General features: G+C 64.0%; 1 protein-coding gene across 7 annotated transcripts; it reads right to left on the reverse strand.

Annotated features, from left to right (window-relative positions):
* Window positions 1–2,100: 2,100 nt before the first annotated feature.
* Window positions 2,101–22,031, reverse strand: SIGLEC1 (sialic acid binding Ig like lectin 1). Of its 7 annotated transcripts, none has more exons than XM_065662840.1 (22): window positions 21,955–22,031; window positions 19,948–20,110; window positions 19,116–19,472; window positions 18,732–19,028; window positions 17,841–18,104; window positions 16,734–16,988; window positions 15,948–16,247; window positions 14,699–14,953; window positions 13,450–13,752; window positions 12,656–12,910; window positions 11,461–11,763; window positions 10,062–10,316; window positions 8,890–9,192; window positions 8,046–8,300; window positions 7,305–7,610; window positions 6,607–6,858; window positions 6,024–6,323; window positions 5,649–5,933; window positions 4,778–5,074; window positions 3,101–3,200; window positions 2,686–2,758; window positions 2,101–2,468 (listed from the first exon to the last, which is right to left on the reverse strand). In XM_065662840.1, exons 1-22 carry the CDS (start codon window positions 21,997–21,999, stop codon window positions 2,451–2,453), a joined length of 5,241 nt encoding a protein of 1,746 aa, XP_065518912.1. In that variant the 5' UTR covers window positions 22,000–22,031; the 3' UTR covers window positions 2,101–2,450. The 7 variants fall into 7 exon arrangements, with proteins under 7 accessions (XP_065518912.1, XP_065518903.1, XP_065518879.1 ...); XM_065662831.1 differs by having other exon boundaries at window positions 21,901–21,958; XM_065662807.1 differs by lacking the exon at window positions 21,955–22,031 and adding an exon at window positions 21,537–21,820.
* Between the last annotated feature and the right edge of the window lie 368 nt (window positions 22,032–22,399).

Below are 22,399 nucleotides of genomic sequence, written 5' to 3' on the forward strand. Positions count from 1 at the left end.
TCAGCTCCCCTCAGTGTTCCTGCTCTGCCCCATCCTGCCCAGAGCCCTCGCTCCAGGTCGGATGCAGGTTCTGTAACCAATGGAACCATCCCCTCACCCTCGCTCTGTCCCAGCCCCAGTCTGCACCAGTTGCGCTGCTGGGAAGAGCCAGCATCTGTCGCAGGAAGCCATCGGCAGCTCACGGGGCCCAACGTGTGCGCTCCAGCTGCCAACATCTGCCCTGTCCCCGCCAGCGCAGCGAGAGGAGGCACCAGCTGGAGCAGCCCAGCCACCATGGGGGGGTCAGGCAGGATCCATCAGCTCCGGGGTGAGGGGATGTGGGAGGGAGGGAATCGATGATGTGGGGCCAAGGGTGAGGAGGAGGAGGAGGCGGATGCGGGTGGGACGAGGCTCTGCCATGGAGGGACCTTGGAAAGGTGATTTCCAGCCGGAGGGACGGACCTGCCCGGGTCAGCCCCGCTCCATGAACTCCTCTCTCTGGTTTAACCTCGCTGCTGTCAGATGTTCCCAAGGGAGCTCAGTGAGGAGGCAGTGGCTGCTGCAATGGGATGGAGGTGCCTGCTTGTCTCCCTTCCTGCCACCCATGGGCTCAGCACTGCTCCCATTCCACCCCATCCCATCCATCCCACCCTATCCCATCGCACCCCATCCATCCCATCCTATCCCATCCCACCCCATCCCAGAGACAGAGCGCAGGCCCTTGCAGGGTGCTCAGGGGAGTATGCACACAGGAATCACTCTATGGGTAACACTCCCAAACTGCTGTCTCCATCTCCCAGCGCTGCAGGAGCCCCTGGCTGATGGGAGCTGATGTTCCACACTGCAGGTACCTGCCCGCAGGAATTCCTTTTGGAAAGCTTGTGCCAAATGCTTCCGAATGGCTGCTCCGGAGCCAGGGGACCTGGTCACGCACTGCATCCCCAATCAACCACCACATCCCTGGTCACCCATCACATCCCCAGTCACCCACTGGGTCCCCAGCATCATTCTCCACAGCCAGGATGGAGTCTCCAGCCCACGGACACCCCACACCGGTTCTGCTCCCCCCCTGCTGCCATTGCCCCTCATCACTTCCATGGCTCCGGGGTGGTTTTGGCTGCCTGGACGTGGGGATCACCCCGAGCCCCATCACCAGCCGGAGCGGGCGCTGATGCTGCGGCACAGGAGAGCGGGCGGATAACGGGGATTAAGCACCCACGTGAGCACCGTGTTCCCCCCCCCCAACCCCTCCGCTCCAGCTCCGTGCTCCGAGCACCGGCCGCTTGCGGAGCCCTTGCCCGGTGCGGCGGCGGCCGCAGAGTGACCTCTAACGGCGACGGGAGCGGAGGGACACGGCAGGAGCTGCCCTTGGTGGGGGCAAGGACCCCGGCTCCAGCTGACGGGACAGGGCTGCTCCTCGTCCTCTGCCTTGCCCTGAGCACCGAGGGGACGCTTTGGCCTGGGGACAAGGGGCTCAGCAGGAGAATGGGGTGCAGTGACCATGGGCTGCCCCCGAGCACGGGGTGAGTCACGGAGCCATAGCATGGGCTGGGTGGAAGGGACCTTAAAGCTCCTCCAGCTCCAACCCCTGCCCCGGGCAGGGACCCCTTCCACTGGAGCAGCTTGCTCCAAGCCCCTGTGTCCAACCTGCCCTTGAGCACTGCCAGGGATGGGGCAGCCACAGCTTCAACCCATTCCCATGTCCCACCACCCTCATAGTGAACTTCCTTGTATCGCACCCAACTCTTCCCTCTTCCAGCCGGAAGCCCAAACTCCCCATCCCATCCCCGCATCCCTCATCCCAAGCCCCTCTCCAGGTTCCCTGCAGCCCCTTTAGGCACTGGAGCTGCTCTCAGGTCTCCCCTTCAGGAGCCTTCTCTTGTCCAGGCTGCCCCAGCCCAGCTCTCCCAGCCTGGCTCCGCAGCTCGAAGCCATCGTGTCCCCGGTGCCTTGAGCCCAAACCATTGCTCCACAGCGGCCCCAGCCCAGCACGGGGCGGGGGGGACAGCGGGAAAGGGATCACACACAGGGGTGACCCAGCCCGGTTCCCCCGGGCTCTGCCCCCTTCCCGATGCACCACAATGACCCCCCCCTTCCTGCCTCATCCCATCCCACTCCAGCTGCTCCTTGCTCCGGGTTTTATTTCCAGGCAGAGGAATAACACATGGGGGCAGCAGCACCGGGGGGGGGGGGGCACAGGAGGGTGCTGGGGATGGAGAGGATCCCCCAGGCTTGAAGCACCCCCGGGAGGTTGTTTTCGCCCTGGGTTCCTGCTGCTGGAGAGCAGCTCGGGGCCGTCACGGCACCAACGGTGCTGGTGCCAGAGCCGCGTCCATGGGGGAGAGGGCTGAGGGGTCGGGATGACGGGAGAGGGGATGGAGACGGCGCTGGGCTGCTCCCGGAGCCGGCCCCGGGCTGTGCGCTTCCAGCACCAGCGGCTACACTTGCTCCTGGGCTAAAGAGCCACCAGCTCATGAAGCTCCATCCACCTGGGAAAGGTTTGGGATGCGTTGGGAAAGCTCTGCCCGTCGTGGAGCCCCAGGAGCATCCCCAGAAGGATCAGGCCTGCGTGTGCTGTGAAGCAGCACTGGGATGAGTTGTAAGGGATAACCCTGGTCCTTATGGGGTTCTGCTCCTCCATGGCTGCGTCCCCATGGACACCCCGGGGGTGCTCAGGGTTGGGTGGCCTCAGAGCAGGTCCCTAACCTGCGCCTGCTCCTGTTGGCTTCTCAGCTCGAAGGTGTCCTCAGCACCGGACCAGCCCCAGAACTTCCTTAGCCTGGAAGGAAGGAACGGAACTTTCCACCCCTGAGCATCCCCATGGACCAGCTCAGCCCAGGGGCCCTGCTCCTTCATCCGATGACAGGACAGGACAGGACAGGACAGCCCAGCCCACCCCATCCCATCCCAACCCACCCTATCTCATCGATCCCATCCCACCCCACCTCATCCCATCCCATCCCATCCCACCCCACCCCACCTCATCCCATCCCATTCCATTCCACCCCACCCCACCTCATCCCATCCCATCCCACCCTATCTCATCGATCCCATCCTATCCCACCCCACCTCATCCCATCCCACCCCACCCCACCCCACCCACCCCATGCAGGGACATTACCTGGGCCACATCCTCACAGCCAGCAATGCCAGGGCAGCCACACAGATCAGAGCCAGGAGCAGCCCAGAGAGGACGGTGAAGGCCAGGAGGTAGCTGAGGGCTGTGGGCAGAGGGGAGCCAGGGCAGAGCCCTCCAGCTATGGGGCTGCCACCTCGGGGGCTGACCCCCATGGTCCTCTCCTCCTGGCTGACCCCACAGTGCCTATGGGACCCCCGAGGCTTTGGGGAGCCCAAAGAGGGGTGGAGGGGTTGGGGTGGGGGGGGTGGCTGTGGCAGCCGGACCCCCTTGGCACCAATGCCAGGTCCATTGGTGGGTAAGGGCACACCATGGAGGGGGGGACACAGCACCACATTGGGACTCCATGGGGATCCCATGGGATGCTCCTGCTTCCCCGTGGCAGCGGGGGGGGGAGCGCACCCAGCACCCAGCAAGCACCAGCACCCGGGTTTCTGTCTGTGGAGCCCAAACCAGCTCCTCGCCTGTCGATGATGCTCCTGCATCCCCCCACATCTCCCACTTCCTGCCTGGTTTTACCCCCTCGGCCTCCTCCCGACCGGGGCTGCTGCGGGAGGAAATGCCCAATTCCCGCAGGAAAAGCCGCCCCTTTTCCCTTCCACCTGAAGGCTCCCGGCCGATTCAGCCCCGCTCTGCTTCTGCCCATCATCCCCACGGATCCAGTGCTATGCTCCAGCTACAGTTCCCCGTGGAGCCCCCCAGCAAACACCTCGGGGTCCCACCCCTATTCACAACACCCCGGGGTCCCATCCCCATAGCAGAGCACCCTATGGGTCCCATCCCTACACACAGCACCCTATGGGTCCCATCCCTACACACAGCACCCTATGGGTACCATCTGCACTCACAGCCCCTTGTGGGTCCCATCCCCACACACAGCATCCCGGAGGATCCCATCCCCACTCACATCATCCAGGGGTCTCATCCCCATTCACATCACCCCAGGGTCCCATCCCCATAACAGAGCACCCCGAGGGTCCCATCCCCACTCACATCACCCTGGAGTCTCACCCCCATAGCACAGCACCCTATTGGTCCCATCCCCATTCACAGCCCCTTGTGGATCCCATCCCCATTCACATCACCCTGAGGGTCCCATCCCCACTCACATCACCCCAGGGTCTCATCCCCACAGCAGAGCACCCTATGGGTCTTATCCCCACTCACATGACCCTGGGGTCTTATCCCCATAGCAGAGCATCCTATGGGTCCCATCCCTACAACAGAGCACACCGGGGCGCCCATCCCCACTCACAGCCCCCTATGGGTCCCATCCCCATTCACAGCCCCCTATGGGTCCCATCCCCACTCACATCCCCCTATGGGTCCCGTCCCCACTCACATCCCCCTATGGGTCCCATCCCCATTCACAGCCCCCTATGGGTCCCGTCCCCACTCACATCCCCCTATGGGTCCCATCCCCACTCACAGCCCCCTATGGGTACCGTCTCCACTCACAGCCCCTTGTGGGTCCCATCCCCACACACAGCATCCCGGAGGATCCCATCCCCACTCACATCATCCAGGGGTCTCATCTGCATAGCAGAGCACCCTATGGGTCCGCTCCCCACTCACATCCCCCTATGGGTCCCGTCCCCACTCATAGACCCCTATGGGTCCGCTCCCCACTCACATCCCCCTGTGGGTCCCCTCCGCACTCACTGTGCACATCGAAGCGCGCTGTGGCCGTGGCGTTGCCCAGCGCGTTGCTGGCCACACACACGTACTCGCCGGCCGCCTCCAGCCCCACCTCGCTGAGCTGCAGGCGGAGGGCGTTGTGCGAGGGGAGCGCCCGGAGCCCCGGCGCGGCGGCCGCGGCCCCGCTGGCGGCCAGGAGCCGGCCCCGGCGGTACAGGGCCATGGAGGCGGGCGGGTGGCTCTCGGCCGTGCACTGCACCAGGCCCAGCCGCCCGCTGCGGTTCTCCAGCAGGGTGCTGATGGAGACGTCCCGGGGAGGGTCTGGGGAGGGAGGGAGGGGGGCAGAGATGGGGCTGGAGGTGACGCCAGCGCCGGTCTCGGTCCTTAGCGCATCCCTGCTCCGGTCTGCGGCATTCAGAGCCTGGAATTCGCACCCTCCCCAGCCCTTCTTTCCCGTTCCAACGGGAGATTCCCGCCTGGATCAGAGCATGTTGGCTCCAAATGCACCTTTTGAGGGGGATCTGCGGTCAGCACCGGGTGAAACCCCAGCGTCTCCTTCCCCAGGTCCAGAGGGAGAGGAGCAGGGCAGGGAGAGGAGGAAGAGACACCAGCATGGGTGCGCTGGTGGAGCACAGCATAGGGTGCCCAGAGCAGCTGGGGCTGCCCCATCCCTGGCAGTGCTCAAGGCCAGGTTGGACACAGGGGCTTGGAGCAAGCTGCTCCAGTGGAAGGGGTCCCTGCCCTGGCAGGGGCTGGAGCTGGATGGGCTTTAAGGTCCCTTCCACCCAACCCATTCCATGGCTCTCTAAGAGGAGGAAGCCCCTCCGTGTGGACGGGATGCACCCGGCACGTCAGGGCTCAGCACCCCATGGCCTGTCCCCATGGGGACACTCACAGAGGACGCTGAAGCTGAGCAGGGCCGAGGTGAGGCTGCCCCGTGTCCCGCTCGCCCGGCAATGGTAGGAGCCGGTGTCAGCGCTGGTGACGTGGGTGAGGACCAGGGTGCCGGACGGGCCCTCCAGCAGCCACCGGCTGTTCCTGTACCACGTGTAGTTGGCTTCTTGCCCCAGCCAGGGGCTGGCCGAGCAGGTCATGGTGGCGGTGGAGCCTTCGGGCACTTCTGGAGAGGGCTCGACAGTGACCGTGACCCCTGCGGAAGAGCAGGGACAGGGCCCAGGGCCTGGGGACGGCATCATCCCAAAGGCTCCCCAGAGCCACGCAGGGGAGACCCCACCGGGGCCCCCGCTCTGGGGCTCAGGACCACCCTCACCTCCCACATCCAGGCGCAGGGATGCGGATGCGGCGCCAAAGCTGTTGTTGGCTGAGCAGACGTAGACCCCCGCGTCCCCCGGCTCCAGAGCCCCCATCCCCACACGCAGGGAGTTGGGGGTCGCCTCGACGGCGACACGGGGGTCAGACGGGCCCCACGTGGAGGCCAGGGGTGCGTGGCCATCACCGTGGTGCAGGGCGATGTCGGAGGGGGGGACGCTGTCGACGGTGCAGAGCAGGACGGTTCGCTGCCCGCCCCGGGGGTCCACCAAGGAGGTGAAGGTTGGCTCCCGGGGAGCATCTACAATGACAAGGTCGGTGTTTCCCCCCCCCCCCCCAAAACGACAAACGGGGTTCGGGGGGGCTGGGCTCGTCGCTGGATGAAGTGGGGAGGACAAGGGAGGGATGCGATGCCCGGGGGCACCCACGGAACACACACCCCCCCCCCCCAGTAGGGTCCGGTGCCTCCATGCACAGCCCTATCGCGAGGTGTCACCAGGTGGCGACACAGACCATGGTCCCGACGGCCTCCCCTCGACAGCGCCATCCCCGTGCCCCCCCCTACCCGGAGCCCCCTCACTCACAGAGCACCCGGAGGGCGGCGGGGGGGGAGCGGCGGCCCCGCAGCCCCTTCCCCACCTCGCAGCCGTAGGAGCCCGCATCCGAGCGGCGGGCGGCGGGCAGCAGGAGCCGCGGCCCGGGGCCCCCCGGCACCCAGCGGCCGTCCTTGTACCACGAGTACACGGCCCCCGGGGCAGCGCCCGCGTCCCGGCAGGTCAGAGTCACGGCCGTGCCCTCCAGCACCTCGGCCGAGGGATGGATCCGCACCCTGATGGCTGCGGGCGAGGAAGCGTGGAACGGGTTGGGTTGGGGTGGAAAGGGCTTGAGCATCACCCGCTTCCAACCCCCTGCCCTCCTCTGCTTGCCCGGCTCCAAAGCCGCCATCCACCGTTCACAGGGGTGCGAGGACAAGGTGGGTGGCCAGCCCCACAGCCAGCAGCTTCTCCTTGTCCTGCCACCAGCCCCACGTTATCCTGACCCCTTGGATGCTCCGCTTGCCCAATGGTGATGGTTATTTGGGCTATAGCCCTCTGATGCCCGCACCAACCCCCTTGCTTGGTCCCTGCCTCTCGATGCCCACACCACCCTCTTATTTGGGCCATACCCCCAAATCCCACACCACCTTCTTATAGGGGTTACATCCCTCCATGCCCACAATGATCCCCTTGGGGGTCTCCAGCCTCTTGTCCCCCTGCCCAACCCATGGCAAAGCCGAACTCACCCTGCACACGGAGGGGCAGGGACCCATGGGTGCTGCCGAGGGGGCTGCGTGCCCGGCACTCGTACTCGCCCTCATCCTCCTCGGATGCTTCCCGGAGCTCCAGCCTCAGCGTGTTGGGAGAGGGGGAGACGCGGCTGCTGTGCCAGGGGAGGTCCCCCCCCATGGCCGGGCTGGAGGCCACCACCAGCCCCTCCTTGAGCAGGGTGATGTCGGAGAGGGGGTTGCTCTCCACGGTGCAGAGGAGGATGACTGCGCTCCCCTCATTGCTCTCCATAAAGGCCTTCATCTGCAGGTTCCTGGGGGGGTCTGCAGGAAGGAAAGAGGAGGAGCTGCAGATAAGCAGCATCTCAGCGAGTGGGAGCATCCCCAGGTGCTGGGCTGGGAGTTGGGGAGGGGATGCTCCACTGCCTGCAACGCAGCATCCGCGGTACCCTAATGAACCTGACACTCAAAACCGTAGATCTGAGGCAGAAGAATGGAACTGGAGGAGCTTTAAGGTCCCTTCCAACACAAAGCATTCCATGATTCCATGATTCTATGCTGTGGGGCTGCATGGCCAGGTCTGCTTACCAGGGGTCTAACACAGCTAAGCCAAGCCTGCAAGCCTCCCACCTCTCCACACTGCGTCCCAGGGAGGGTCCCAGCCAAGAGGACCCACTAATGGACACCCCATGGGTTCTCCCTGCCCTTGGTGGGTGCTGGGGACCCCCCTCCATGGCATGAAGCTCCCTGGGGACTCACAGAGGACGCTGAGGGTGATGGGTGCAGAGCTGTGGGTCCGCGCTGGGGTCCTCACGCTGCAGTGGTACGAGGCAGCATCGGTGACGGTGATGTTGGGGAAGGAGAGAACCGGGGAGGAGCCGCTGCTGACCCAGACCTCGTTCTTGTACCAGCTGTAGCGCAGCACTTGCACACCGCTGCTCTCCACCACACAGGTCAGGGTGACAGCATCGCCTTCCCGGACAGCCGGGGAGGGGGAGATCTGGACCCTGGTGGCTGCAACAGGAGGGGAAGGAGGTGATCCTCGGGGTGGGATGGAGGCGATGGAGGGCGGTGGGGTGCTTGGTGGAGAGCCGGTCCTGTGCAGGGCTTTGCCTGGGGCTCTGGCACAGGGTGCCCAGGGAAGCTGTGGCTGCCCCATCCCTGGCAGTGCTCAAGGCCAGGTTGGACCCAGGGGCTTGGAGCAAGCTGCTCCAGTGGAAGGGGTCCCTGCAGGGGCTGGGACCGGATGATCCATTCTATGATCCTACAGCACAGCCAGTTCTTTACATCCTCTCCAAGAGGAGCTGCACCTCCTTCACCATGCGTGGGGGGATACACTCAGCTCTGACGTAGCCATAGACCCCCATCCCCACAAACACACATCTCCCTCCGCTTCCTCTCCATTTCTGTGCTGCCCATCCCATTCCAGCCTCACTTCGTGTGGTACTGAGCTATCATCTGGGCCTAAACCACAGCACCCTCCCTCCCCCACGAGCATCCTCCAGCAGCGCTTTGCCTTCCCCTCTTCACCACAACCCCCTGCACCCATCTCTCCCCCCTGCTCCCATAGCTCCATGCCCCCCGTGCCACCCCCAGCACTCACTGCCGGCGGTGAGGTTGGCCGTGGCGCTGGCATTGCCATAGGCATTGCTGGCAGAGCACAGGTACTGCCCCTCGTCCTCCAGCAGCACGGGGCGGATGCTGACCCGCAGCGTGTTGGAGGCCGAGGTGATGCTGAGCCGCGGCCGGGCGCTGGGCTGGGGCAGCGCCGTGGAGGCCACCAGCGCCTGGTCCTTGAAGAGAGCCAGCTCTGCCTGCGGGCTGCTGTCCACCGAGCACTGCAGCACTGCCCGCTGTGCCGCGGGGGACTCCAGGAGCAGCGCCAGCACCGGCACCCGCGGCGGATCTGCACGGGCGTTGCAGAGGGTAAAGCAGCCCCCACTTAGAGAACAGGAGCCATCCCATCCCCTGCACCCTCCTACTGCATCCCACCTCGTCCTGTCCCATCCTATCCCCGGCGCCATCCCATGCCCAGTGCCATCTCCTTCCCTGGCACCATCCCACCACAGCACCATCCCACCCTGCCCCATCCCACCCCATCCCATCCCAACCCTGGCACCATCCCACCACAGCACCATCCCACCCTGCCCCATCCCATCCCATCCCATCCCATCCCATCCTAACCCTGGCACCATCCCACCACAGCACCATCCCACCCTGCCCCATCCCATCCCATCCCATCCTAACCCTGGCACCATCCCACCACAGCACCATCCCACCCTGCCCCATCCCATCCCATCCCATCCCATCCCATCCTAACCCTGGCACCATCCCACCACAGCACCATCCCACCCTGCCCCATCCCACCCCATCCCATCCCAACCCTGGCACCATCCCACCACAGCACCATCCCACCCTGTCCCATCCCATCCCAACCCTGGCACCATCCCACCACAGCACCATCCCTCCCACCCTGTCCCATCTGACCTCTAGCACCAACTGATCCTCATCCCATCCCATCCCTGCCACCATCCCACCCCATCCCACCCCCGCCCTGTCCCATCTCATCCCTGGCAAAAGGGAAAGGAAAAAGGGTTTGGACAAGGAAAAGGGGAAGAGGAAGGGCAGGAAGATGAAGAAGAGACACCATAACGGGGGAGGGTGGTGAGTCCCACCCCACCCCATCCCATCCCACCCTCTCCCATCCCATTCGGCCGCATCCCACCCCACCGCAGCGCACCTCTCCCCACCTCAGCCCCAGGGGGCTGCACTCACAGGACACGCTCAGGGCGACGGCCGGGGACACGCTGGTCCCCGCAGGGCTGCGGGCTCTGCAGTGGTAGGAGCCAGCAGCGGTGCTGGTGATGTGGGGCAGCGCAAGGACATTGTCAGGGGTGTCCTGGAGCCGCTCGCTGTTCTTGTACCAGGAGTAGACGGTGTCATCCTGCGGCGCGGCGGCCGTCTGACACGTCAGGGAGACGTCGTCCCCTTCCAGCACCTCCGAGGATGGAGAGATGAGGACTCGGGCAGCTGGAGCATGGGGAGATGCCACTTCCATGACGTGCACCATCAGAGCGCAGCGTGTTCTGGTGCTCTTAGAATCAGCCGGGTTGGAAAAGACCTTCAAGGTCATCGGCTCCAACCATCGCCCCAGCATCGCAAAGGCCACCGTTAATCCGTGGCACTGAGGACCTCATCCACATGGATTTTCTCTTCTTCTGACCAGGGAGGCCTGGGCAGTTCTGGGGCTGGCCCTTTGTGTGAAGTTCTCTGTTTAAGGTATCTATTTGCCTTTGGTCAGGGTGCTGGGCCAGATCATACAGTCTAGGTCATGCTTTGCTTAGGAAGGTTGGATCTTTCTAAGGGGATCCTTGAGGTCCCTTCCACCCTGCGATTTCAGGATTCTAAGACCTAGGCTTAAGAAAAGGTGCTGCTCCCCGTCCCCGTTAGCTCACTGTCCCCCAAATCCATCACTTATGGTGCCCAGGGATGGGGCTGAGGTGTTCTGGTGCCTGGTACGGGGATGAGTCAGTGCCTGCAGAGCACCACCCAAAGCCTGGGTGGGATCCAGCAGGACTGGGTGGGAGCACAGACACCAGCTCCCATGTGGACACCTCCACGGAAGCACCATCGGATCTATCACTGCAAGGGCCAGATCCCAGCCCAAAACCATGAATTCAGCCCCCGGTTACCACTGGGTCGCTGGGGAGCTGGACACCACAGCTCAGGTTGTCATTGGCAGTGACGTATCTCTGTCACCACCGACAGCACTGGAGCTTGCACCCATCCCATACCGTCCCATCCCATCCCACCCCATCCAGTCCCATCCCATTCCATCCTGTCCCATCCCATCCAATCCCACCCCGTCCTGTCCCGTCCTGTCCCATCCCATCCCATCCCATCCCATCCCATCCCATCCCATCCCATCCCATCCCATCCCATCCCATCCCATCCCATCTCACCCAGTCCCATCCCATCCCACCCCACCCCGTCCCATCCCATTCCACCCCATCCCATCCCACCCCATCCCACCCCATTCCACCTTGTCCCATCCCATCCCACCCCATCCCACCCCGTCCCGTCCCGTCCCGTCCCATCCATCCGACAGCGGCAGGACCCGCACGGGGAAGGTCCCGTCCGTGCCGCCGCCAGCCGCGCGGCGCGGGGCGCTCACCCTGCACCCGGAGGTAGAGGCTCTGCTCCGCGGCGCCGTGCTCGTTGCTGGCCCTGCAGCTGTAGCTGCCCTCGTCCGCAGCCGTCACCTCCCGCAGCTCCACCTCCAGCGCGTTGGGGGCGGCCGAGACCCGGAGCCGGGGCTTGGAGCCGCCGCCGGCACCGGCGCTGGACGCCAGCGGGACCGGGCCGCGCAGCAGCTCCAGCCGGGCCGCGGGGCGGCTCCGCACCGAGCAGCGGAACACGGCCACGCGGCCGCGCTGCGCCTCCAGGAGCGCCGTGAGCAGCAGGGCCCGCGGGGGGTCTGCGCCGGGAGAGGGGGTGATGAGCGGGGGCTGCCGCTGGCACCGGGGCGGGCGGGGAGGGGAGGGTAAGGGAAGGGTCATCGGCTTTGAGGGAAGGGGAAAAGGGGAAAGGGGAGAGGAAAGGGGAAGGGAAGAGAAGGGGGAAAGGGAAAGGGCAGAGAAAAGGGGAAGGGTGAAGAGAAAGCGAGGGGAAAAGGGGAAGGGAAAAGGGGAAGGGAAAAGGGGAAGGAGAGAGAAAAGGGGAAAGGGGAAGAGAAAGGGGGAGGGGAAAGGGAATCAAATGGGTAAGGAAAAGGAAAAAAGGGGAAGGGAAAGGTGAAGAGAAAGGGGAAGGGAAAAGGGAAAAGAAAGAGAAAAGCGGAGAGGGGAAGAGAAAGGGAAGGGAAAAGGGAGAGAGAAAAGGGAAAAGAGAGAGAAAAGGGGAGAGGGGAAGAGAAAGGGGGAGGGGAAAGGGAATCAAAAGGGTAAGGAAAAGGAAAAAAGAGGAAGGGAAAGGTGAAGGGAAATGGAAAGGGGAAGGGAAAAGGAAAAAGAAAAGGAAAGGGAAAGGGAAAAAGAAAAGACAGAGGAAGGGAAAATGAAAGGAAAAGGGAAAATGAAAGGAAAAGGGAAAGGAAAAGGCAGGCGGAGGAGGAAGAAGAGACACCAGAATGGGTGAGGGTGCTGAGGCGCTGGCACAGGGTGCCCAGAGAAGCTGTGGCTGCCCCATCCCTGGCAGTGCTCAAGGCCAGGTTGGACACAGGGGCTTGGAGCAAGCTGCTCCAGTGGAAGGGGTCCCTGCCCGGGGCAGGGGTTGGAGCTGGAGGAGCTTTAAGCTCCCTTCAACCCAAGCCCTTCCATGGTTCTATGGTGACACAAGATACCCATCCAATATGATAACCCTGTACATACACAGCACCTCCAGGCTCACACTGGGGGAGCTGCGGCTGCTGCTGTTGGTGGTGGCTCGGCAGTGGTAGAGCCCTGCATCCGTGCTGGCCACGTGCTGCAGCACCAGCGATGGAGCCGAGCCCTCAGTGAGCTGCTGCCCATTGCGGTACCAGGTGAAGGTGGGCAGAGCCGTGGAGCTGGTGCTGAGCTGGCACGTCAGGTTGGCAGCATCACCCTCCAGCACAGATGTGGATGGAGCCACAACAATGCTGGCACCTGCGGACCGGGCACGGAGGCAGCGTTAGGGTGAACAACCCCTCCCGAGGCTGTTCAGCCACCAAAGGGACCCTGTGGCTGTTCCAGGAGATGCCAAGTGCATCCTTAATCCTGTCATGTCATGATGGGGATGGCTGTGAGCTGGACGGGCACCTTGCAGGAGTCCACCATGGGTACCAGCACCCAGACCTCACCAGCCCAGGGATGCTGACCTATGGGAACTCATCTCAGCTGGAACCCTCCCTGTGGCCATGGGAGAGACCTCAGATCCATCAGGAGAAGCTGGAGGGGCTGTAATATCTCCATCTTTTAGCAGCCCCCTTTAACTTCACTCTACCCTCCCACCATGACTTGTGCGCAGCATCTCATTCAAGAGATGCTCTTTGATACCTGGTTTTCATGGGCATGTCCCCATTTCTGCTCCATCTCTCCCTCTGCCACCACCACCATGAGCTTGTTTCGGCATTCCCTTCCCATCCTCCCCTTTCCAAGGCACTGCCCACAAACCTGGATCCATCCTGCCCCTTCACCACACTCACTCTCAGCTCGGAAGTCCATGGTCGCGCTGGCGTTGCCCTCCGTGTTCCCAGCCCAGCACACGTAGGTCCCCTCGTCCTCCAACACCACATCCTGGATCTCCACCTTCAGGCTGTTGTAGGATGAGGTGGCCTGGACCCGGGGGCTGGGGGCTATGGGGCAGCCCCATGTGCAGGCTATCACTTCGTCTCCTCTCCATAGGGTCAGGTTGGCCTCTGGCTCACTCTCAGCAGTGCACTGGATGATGCCCATGCGCCCGCCCTGGGTCTCCAGGATGGAGCTCATCGCCGGTTGCCTCGGTGGGACTGCGGGGTTCAAACACCTCTGGTGAGGACAGGGTGGGTCCCTGAGGCTGGGAGAAGCCCAAGATCCCAAGGGATTGCAGCTTTCCAAGCAGCTCTTGGGCATCCCATGACCCTCCAGGCACCAGGGTCCCAGGGCACTTTAAAACCCCACAGGATGTTCTAAACCCTGGTTCTCGGGAGTCTGGGCATTCTCCCGATTCCTCCTCCCCAGATCCAGATTTCGCTGGAAAAGGGGAATTCACACATTTATCTCCAAGAGCTCCTTGGCCGTACTCAGTGGTGATGGCAGAGACCCCGTGGTGGGAGCAGCAGAGCCCCCAGCCCCAGAGTCTGCATTGTTGGCAGCAGCACCCCCAGGGCCCGCAGCATCACCCCAGGACCCTCAGCATCACCCCAGGACCCACAGCAGTGCCCCAGGACCCTCAGCATCACCCCAGGACCCTCAGCATCACCCCAGGCCCCGCAACATCACCCCAGGACCCGCAGCAGTGCCCCAAGACCCACAGCATCACCCCAGGATCCACAGCATCACCCCAGACCCCGCAGCAGCGCCCCAGAACCCTCAGCATCACCCCAGGACCCTCAGCAGCACCCCAGGCCCCGCAGCATCACCGCAGGACCCTCAGCAGCGCCCCAAGACCCACAGCATCACCCCAGGACCCGCAGCATCACCCCAGGCCCCTCAGCATCACCCCAGGCCCCGCAGCATCACCCCAGGACCCTCAGCATCACCCCAGGACCCGCAACAGTGCCCCAAGACCCACAGCATCACCCCAGGACCCGCAGCATCACCCCAGGCCCCTCAGCATCACCTCAGGCCCCGCAGCAGCGCCCCAAGACCTGCAGCATCACCCGAGGACCTGCAGCAGCGCCCCAAGACACACAGCAGCACCCCAGGCCCCTCAGCATCACCCCAGGACCCACAGCAGCGCCCAGCAGCACGCACAGAGCACACGGAGTGGGGCGGCCGCGGACTCGTCGCTGCCGTTGCGGCTCCGGAGCCGGCACTGGAAGGCGCCGGCGTCCTCGGCGCGGACGGAGCGGAAGCGCAGCGCCGGGGCCGAGCTCCCCCGCAGCCGTTTGCCGTTGCGGAACCAGGCGTAGAGCGCGTCCTCCGCAGCGCCCCAGGGCCCCGCGCACGTCAGGGTCACCGCTGCCCCTTCCCGCACCTCCGCCGAGGGCTGGATCAGGACCTCTGTGGCTGAGGGAGGGAGGGGAGAGGGACGGCGGGGATCGGAGCATCGCGCAGTCAGAAAAGACCTCTGAGATCAAACCCAGCCGTTCCCTGCACGGCCAAGGCCACCACTAACCCATGGCACCGAGGGCCTTGACTACACGGTGTGAGAGCGCTGCCAGGGATGGTGATTCCTGGGAATCACCACTTTCCTGGGATAGATTCTCTTCCTGGAGGGAAGGGAATCCTCTTCTGCATCCTTCCCCTGGCTCCATCCAGCCAAAGCCCCCGCTCAGCCTCTAAGGCAGGAGCTGTTGGTGTCAATGGCTGCATCTTTGGTAGGCGATGTTCCCTGAGGATGCTGGACATCATCTGGGATGCCTCCACTGGAGCTGCTCACCCCAGCTCTCTGCCACCAGCCTTTCCTGAGCCTTCACCCCTGTTTGGCCAAGTGAGATGCTCGCAGGACAGGCTCAGTCCCCTGTGTCCGAAATGGCCCCCAAGCAGCCACTGCAGCACCCAGACTCTCTGGAGCTGGACCCTGGAGCCTGCTTTGGTTTCTTTAGGCATCCTAAGGGATGCTCCTCTTGGACATGGCTCTGGGAGGCTATTCCCTCCTCCTTTTCCATGGCTGCTGCTTCTGTCACCCCCAAACCATCAGTGCTGGGGGAGCCCCGGGGTGCAGAGTGTTGAGGGATGGAGCAGGAGGAGCCCAGATGTGCACCACTGGGTGCTTGTGGGGCCAGAGACAACACAGCTGGGACAAACTCTGCTCTGGATATTGAAACCCATAGGAGCACCTTCAGCTCTGCAAACAGCTTTGACCCCCCCCCCCCCCCCCGAGGTGGAGAAGGGCTACCGGAGGGCACTGCCACCACATGGCCCCAGGACACCCATGTCCCTGTGCCACACGGGTCCCCCCCAGCGCTCAGGGCTGCAGAAGCAGCCCCAGCAGCCCCAGCCCCATGACCCATGGCCAGGAGCTCGGAGGTGCCCTCCCACCAGCAGCAATGGGACTCACCACGGGCGACAAAGACCTTGGTGGCACTGGCGTTGCCGTGGGCATTGCTGGCGGTGCAGCGGTATTCCCCGCTGTCCCGGGGCCCTGCTCCGCGGATCTCCAGCCTCAGGGTGTTGCGGGAGCTGGTGACACCGAACCGCTGCTGTGGGGCCGCCTGGGACCCGCTGGCTGCCACCAAGGTGCCGTCGCGGTACACGGCCATGGTGGCCGGGGGGAAGCTGTCCACGGCACAGTGGATGACGGCCAACCGGCCTCCATGGGCCTCCTGGAAGAGCGTGATGGTGGGGGTCCGGGGGGGGTCTGTGGGGGGAGAGGAGGGCACACAGCGACAGAGGGGTTTGCATTGGGGGGGGTCATTAAAGCTCATCCGGTTCCAACCCACAAGGTCCCTTTAGGTCACATCCACCCCTGGCTTCCCCTCCGAGCCGCTTTCTCCCTTTCCTAAAGCGGCTGCATTTGCTCAGTGAAATGCCAGAGCTAAACCCGGCGCTGCTTGAGTCCCCCCTGACTTGCAGACGCTCCTGAGCTGTTATTACCATGGCTGCTTCTCACTCAGTGACCTCCCCGCAGCTTACGGTGGGTACGGAGGAGCAGGAGATGCTGCGGCCGTGATGCGGCGAACACCACGTAAGGGCACCGTCACGCGCACCTCGGGACCAGCAGCCGCTGCCCTTGCAGCAGCTCCCACCCAGGAGGCCTGACCCCCACCTCCAACGGGACACAAGGTGTTTGGGGGCAGGTTTGGGCTCGGCTTCTGGCGCAGCCCGCGGCACAAAGGGCACTCACACGTCACGCTCAGGCTGACGGCCGGGGAGGTGTCGCTGCCCCGGTCGTTGGTCACCTTGCAGCCGTAGAAGCCGGCGTCGCTGGCGGTGATGTGGTGGAAGAGCAGGGTGTGAGCGGAGCCCTCCTTGAGCCAGGCGCCGTTCTTGTACCAGGCGTAGTGCAGGTCCTGGTGCCGGTGGCCGGGGACGTCGCAGGACAGGGTGGTGGCCGAGCCCTCCGGCACCTCGGCCGCGGGGCTCACCAGGACGGCGGCGGCTGAGGGAGGTGGGAGCGCGGTCACCAGGGTCTCAGGGGCAGGAGAGCAGCTTCCGACACCCCCACGGCGTGGGGCAGAGCCCGGGCACAGGCGGGAGCTCCTCTGAGCCCCGGGTTGGTCCCTGCCACCACCGGTGCCTTGCAGCTTCGGTTCAGGGGCTGGCTTTGTCATGGAACGGGTTGGGTGGAAGGGAGCTTAACTCCCCCAGCCCCAACCCCTGCCCCGGGCAGGGACCCCTTCCACTGGAGCAGCTTGCTCCAAGCCCCTGTGTCCAACCTGGCCTTGAGCACTGCCAGGGATGGGGCAGCCACAGCTTCTCTGGGCACCCTGTGCCAGCGCCTCAGCACCCTCACAGGGAAGAGCTTCTGCCTAAGAGCTCAGCTCAGCCTCCCCTCTGGTGTTAAAGCCGCAGGGACAAAGCTCATGGCAGTGCCCTTCACCTCTCCCAGTCTGCCTTGGGGGAGCTCTATGGGGAGCGGACCAGCCCCAGCGTCTCCAGACTGGGGAAGATGGACCCTGATGTGGGATGGCTCCTGGGCAATGCAGTGGTCTGGGGCTTGCGTCTACTGATGGAAGACCCTGGCTCTGAACCCCCACAAGCTCTGACAACCCAATTCCCTCTCAGCAGTTGGAAATCCCTCCCTGTCCTGCCTTTGGGGCTCACCAAAACCCAGCGCCAAGGACGTGTTGTGATGGATTCATTGCAGTCCTCCACCACGGGCTCCTCGGCTCCTGGACCGCCAGCCAGCACCAGCCCCACACCAGTCCGGACTCACTGGGCGGACTCCCTCCTGCTCCTATGGCCCTGCTCCATCTACGCCCCATCCTTGGACAAGCTCTTTGGCACTTACAGAAGATGTAGAGCATCACAGCAGGCGCCGCAGCGGCCCCGACGGCGTTCTCAGCCTCGCAGTGGTACTGCCCGTAGTCCTCCCGACGCACCCCTCGCAGGGTCAGGATCTGCTCGGTGCCTATGGGCACCCCATCCTTGTACCAGCGGTACAGCGAGACCGGCGGGTGGCTGCTGCCCACCGTGCAGGTGAAGGACACGGTGTCACCAACGCGGATGTTCTGCCCGGAGGGGTTCACCGACACTTGGGTGTCCTTAGGGGTGTCTGCAGGGGGGGGGGACGGACGGAGACGGTGGGCACCATGGATGCACTATGGGATCCAGTCATAGCCCATCCTGCTGCCGGTATGCTATGGGCTGGGACGGGGGGCAAAGCTGCCATGCTGGCTGCAAAGAGGATGCACCACCACGGAGCAGGGAGTTGGAACTGGATGATCCTCAGGTCCTTTCCAACCCAAACCATTCTGGGATTCTATGGACAGTGAGCATGGAGAGCCATGGGGGTACGGGATAAGGTGGAGGAATCATAGAATCATAGAACCATGGAACGGTTTGGGTTGGAAAGGGCCTCCAGATCATCCAGTTCCAACCCCCTGCCATGGGCAGGGACACCTCACACTAAACCATCCCACCCAAGGCTTCATCCAACCTGGCCTTGAACACTGCCAGGGATGGAGCACTCACATCCTCCCTGGGCAACCCATCCCAGTGCCTCAGCACCCTCGCAGTAAAGAATTTCCTCCTTAGATCCAATCTAAAGCCTTGATCTGGCTCTTTAAAGGAGCCTCGGGAAGGGATGAAGAAGCCCAACGGGTGGCAGGAGGTGGCCAGGGCGGTGTGGCCATGGCAGGGCTGGCCCCATCCCACCGCCCCGCTCAGCATCCCCACGTACGTCTCACCCGCAGGACAACCTCCCTGGCCGCCTTCCTGGAGCCGTAGGAGACCTCGCAGCGCAGCTTTCTGGAGTGGTCCCTCCAGGAGAAGGACGTGGTGAGGGTCAGGTAGTGCCCGACCCCACTCGTGTCCATGCGCACCCGGCCGGACACCACCGAGACCTGCGGGTCGTGGCCTTCCCAGCGCAGGGCGACGTCTCCCAGTGGGCACGCGTAGGGTGCGGAGCACTCCAGGGTGGACGTTTGCCCCTCGGTTTGCTCCTCGCTGCCGGCAATGCTGGGCTTCTCGAGGTCCTCTGGGGATGGAGAGCACTGTGAGGGGGATCCCAATGGGGCGGGCAAGAGGGGGGCCGGGGGAAGAGAGGGGTTGCTGCTGCACCCACCCGACACGCTCAGCACCGCGTCCTGCGCCGCCGACCACCGGTCTCCGTTGACGATCTCAAAGCGGAACCGGTAGGGCCCGCTGTCCCCCACCGTCACCCCCTGCAGCTGCAGGGTGCAGTTCCGAGCCAAGGGGTCCCCCAGGAGCTGGGCACGGCCCCTAAAGTGAGCGTCCACCTCCTGGGCTGCCGAGTGGAACACGAGCGTCTTCTGGTCGTTGTAGTCCTTGTACCAAATGGCCACCAGGCCATCGTCGGCAGCCACCTCCTCCGGGAAGCTCAGGGAGCAGGGAATGACCACGCAGGAGCCGCTGATGCCCCGCAGGGATCGGGGGTAGGTGACACCCCAAGAGCCGAGGGCTGCGTGGGACAGGGGCAGAGGGATGCGGGGTTGTGCGGTGTGGTCCATGGCACCCTGCTCCCCTCCTGGGGCATTCCGGGGCCACGTTGGCCTCCTGAGATGCTGGAATAGGCAAAGAGGAGCTTGGGGTGGGGAGAGGTGGGAGTGCAGGATGGAGGGGTGGGATCAGGAGGAAATCTGAGGGGGAGATGATGGGGAAAAGGCGGATGTGGGGCAGCACAAGGCACGGGTGGATTGGAAAAGCAAAGGCCTAAATAACCAGTGAAAAGGGCAAATCGGCAATCCTGGCTCTTCAAAAGCTCATTTCCATTTCCTCCCCCTGTTCTCTATGTCCCCGTCCTTCCTCTCCTGCCTTGGCTGTCCCCATGATGCCCACCCCATCCCTGGTGCAACCCAAGGCAATGGGCCGCTGCAGGGCACTGGACAGTAGCAGGGCAGGAGGCAACGGGTCTCTTGGTGGCACCAGCACTGTACCTGGTGGGATGAGGCTGGCCAGGAGGACGAGCCATGGGCACAGGGGCATGGCAGCAGCCCGGGCCCTGGTGGGGGTCCTGGGGGGCAGAGGCAGGGCAGGAACAAGCAGTGATGGTGGGAGCGAGGTGCTGGTCACCAGTGTCTGCATGGGGCAGAGGGGACCCTGCCGACAAGAAGAGGTGGCCAAAGGCTCGGGAATGTCAAAGTGTCATGGAATCAAGGAAGGGGTTGGGTTGGAAAGGACCTTAAAGCTCCTCCAGCTCCAACCCCTGCCATGGGACCCCTTCCACTGAGCAGCTTGCTCCAAGCCCCTGTGTCCAACCTGGCCTTGAGCACTGCAGGGATGGGGCACCCAATGGATTGAGTCCAACCTAGATCCTGGCAACCTTCCCCTATGGCACCCACCAGCCCTTGACTCCTCTTCCTCCTTCAGGGATGCACCAACGCCTTCTATTCCCAACACCTCCTTTGTATTTGTGCCGCTCGCTCGGTCTGGGGAGCATCCAAAGCTCTGTGAGACCAAACCGAGGCACCAGGAGCACACGAAATCGCCCCTGGGTGACCATGGGGGGGACCCGGGAGGGTGAAAGGCCAGGAATAGCCCTGGGCAGGGTGCAGGAGGAAGGAAACGCTGGCTCAGCACCGGGTCCTGCTCCTGCCGGCGCCGGGTTTCGTTTCTGCCCCCTTCCTCCCGGTTTCGGTTTCTGGCCTCGAGGGCACCTTTGGGGCTGGGGCTGGGGCCCTGCTGCTCCTCAGTCGATGGCATTAAGGTGTTAGCTGGGGTTTCTCAACAACCCTTTTGCAGTGGGGATGGTGGGGGGGGACACACGGGCTCAGGGCAGTGGGGGCCCGGGACAGGCACCGTGAGCGCACAGAGCAGGATGCGCTGTGCACCGGCACCTGGGATGGACCAGGCAAGGGGCCGTGCCCGGGATGGGGAGGAAAGAGGAGATTACAGAGGGAAGGAGCCTGTTAGGGCCTCCTCTGCGTCACATTCAGGCTTGGAATCAGGGAATCATGGAATGGTTTGGGTTGGAAGGGACCTTAAAGCTCCTCCAGCTCCAACCCCTGCCCCGGGCAGGGACCCCTTCCACTGGAGCAGCTTGCTCCAAGCCCCTGTGTCCAACCTGGCCTTGAGCACTGCCAGGGATGGGGCAGCCACAGCTTCAACCCATTCCCATGTCCCACCACCCTCATAGGGAAGAACTTCCTTGTATCCCATCCAGCTCTGCCCTCTTCCAGCCGGAAGCCCAAACTCCCCATCCCATCCCTGCCTCCCTTGTCCCAAGCCCCTCTCCAGGTTCCCTGCAGCCCCTTTAGGCACTGGAGCTGCTCTCAGGTCTCCCCTTCAGGAGCCTTCTCTTCTCCAGGCTGCCCCAGCCCAGCTCTCTCAGCCTGGCTCCAGGGCAGAGCTGCTCCAGCCCTCGCAGCATCCCCATGGCCTCCTCTGCCAGCTTTGAGCAGGTCACCGCTTCCTCAGGCTTTGCTGAGAAACCCCCCATTGCCATCGGAACGGGGCCAAAGCGGGGCTGAGGTGAAGTCAGTGCTGGTCCCTCCAGCCTCCACCGCCTCCCAGTGCAAAGGCGCACCCGGCCCTGCTCCACCAGTGCCTGGCACCGCTCCTGTCCGGTCCCAAAGGCCATCACTGCATCCTCCACACGTGGTGGAAGCGTCTCAGTCCCAAACCACCCTCTCGCTGCCGCCATCGAGGCTCTGCCAATCTCTTTCAGCCAGGGTCATGCTCCGAGGGGTGCAGGTCGGCTGCATCCCATGCTCCAAAGGCATCCCCAATCCCGGACCGGAACCTGGAGCTCTCTGTGCGACTTCCCCATCCCCAGCAGGCAAGAGATGAGGCTCAGCCCCTTGAAGATGCTCTCACCACCACCGCATCCCCTCCACCACCACCCACCCCATGAGGAACCAGTGCCACACTCAGACCCACCGCAGCCCCACAGCAAGAACCCCATGGGCAGTCTCTGTCCCCAGTGTCCCCATCCCAGGCATCACCTGGCAGTGCTGGTGGCTCCGGTGCTGGCTCCCAAGCCGCAGCATCGGGAATGGTGACTGCCCTTCCCCACCCCGGGGTGGTTTATGGGGGGGGGGGGGGTGAGGAGCCCAAACCCACATCACTTCCCTGTTCAGGGCTTTGTCCCTGCCACTGCTTTTGGGAAGTGGCTGCAGCCTCAGCTGGTTCCTGCCTTGTGCTGACCCGGGCGGGTTTAGGGACCCACAGAGGGGCAGCACCCATTGACATGGGTTAGGGGTGCCTTGGCAGCGCACCCTGACCCTGTGCTGGGCCAGAGCCAGAGCAAGGCAATGCCCAGCCCCAGGGCACCCCCACAGCACCCCAAGAGGGTCTTGGGCTCTGCTTGGACCCCCTGGACCCCCAGTGTGGGTGCCTGTGGGGATGGGGATGCTGCTGCGGCCCCCCCTGGGGCAACCAATCACGCAG

This window comes from Lathamus discolor, chromosome 1 (genome assembly GCF_037157495.1).
Source record: "Lathamus discolor isolate bLatDis1 chromosome 1, bLatDis1.hap1, whole genome shotgun sequence".
NCBI classification, from domain to species: domain Eukaryota; kingdom Metazoa; phylum Chordata; class Aves; order Psittaciformes; family Psittacidae; genus Lathamus; species Lathamus discolor.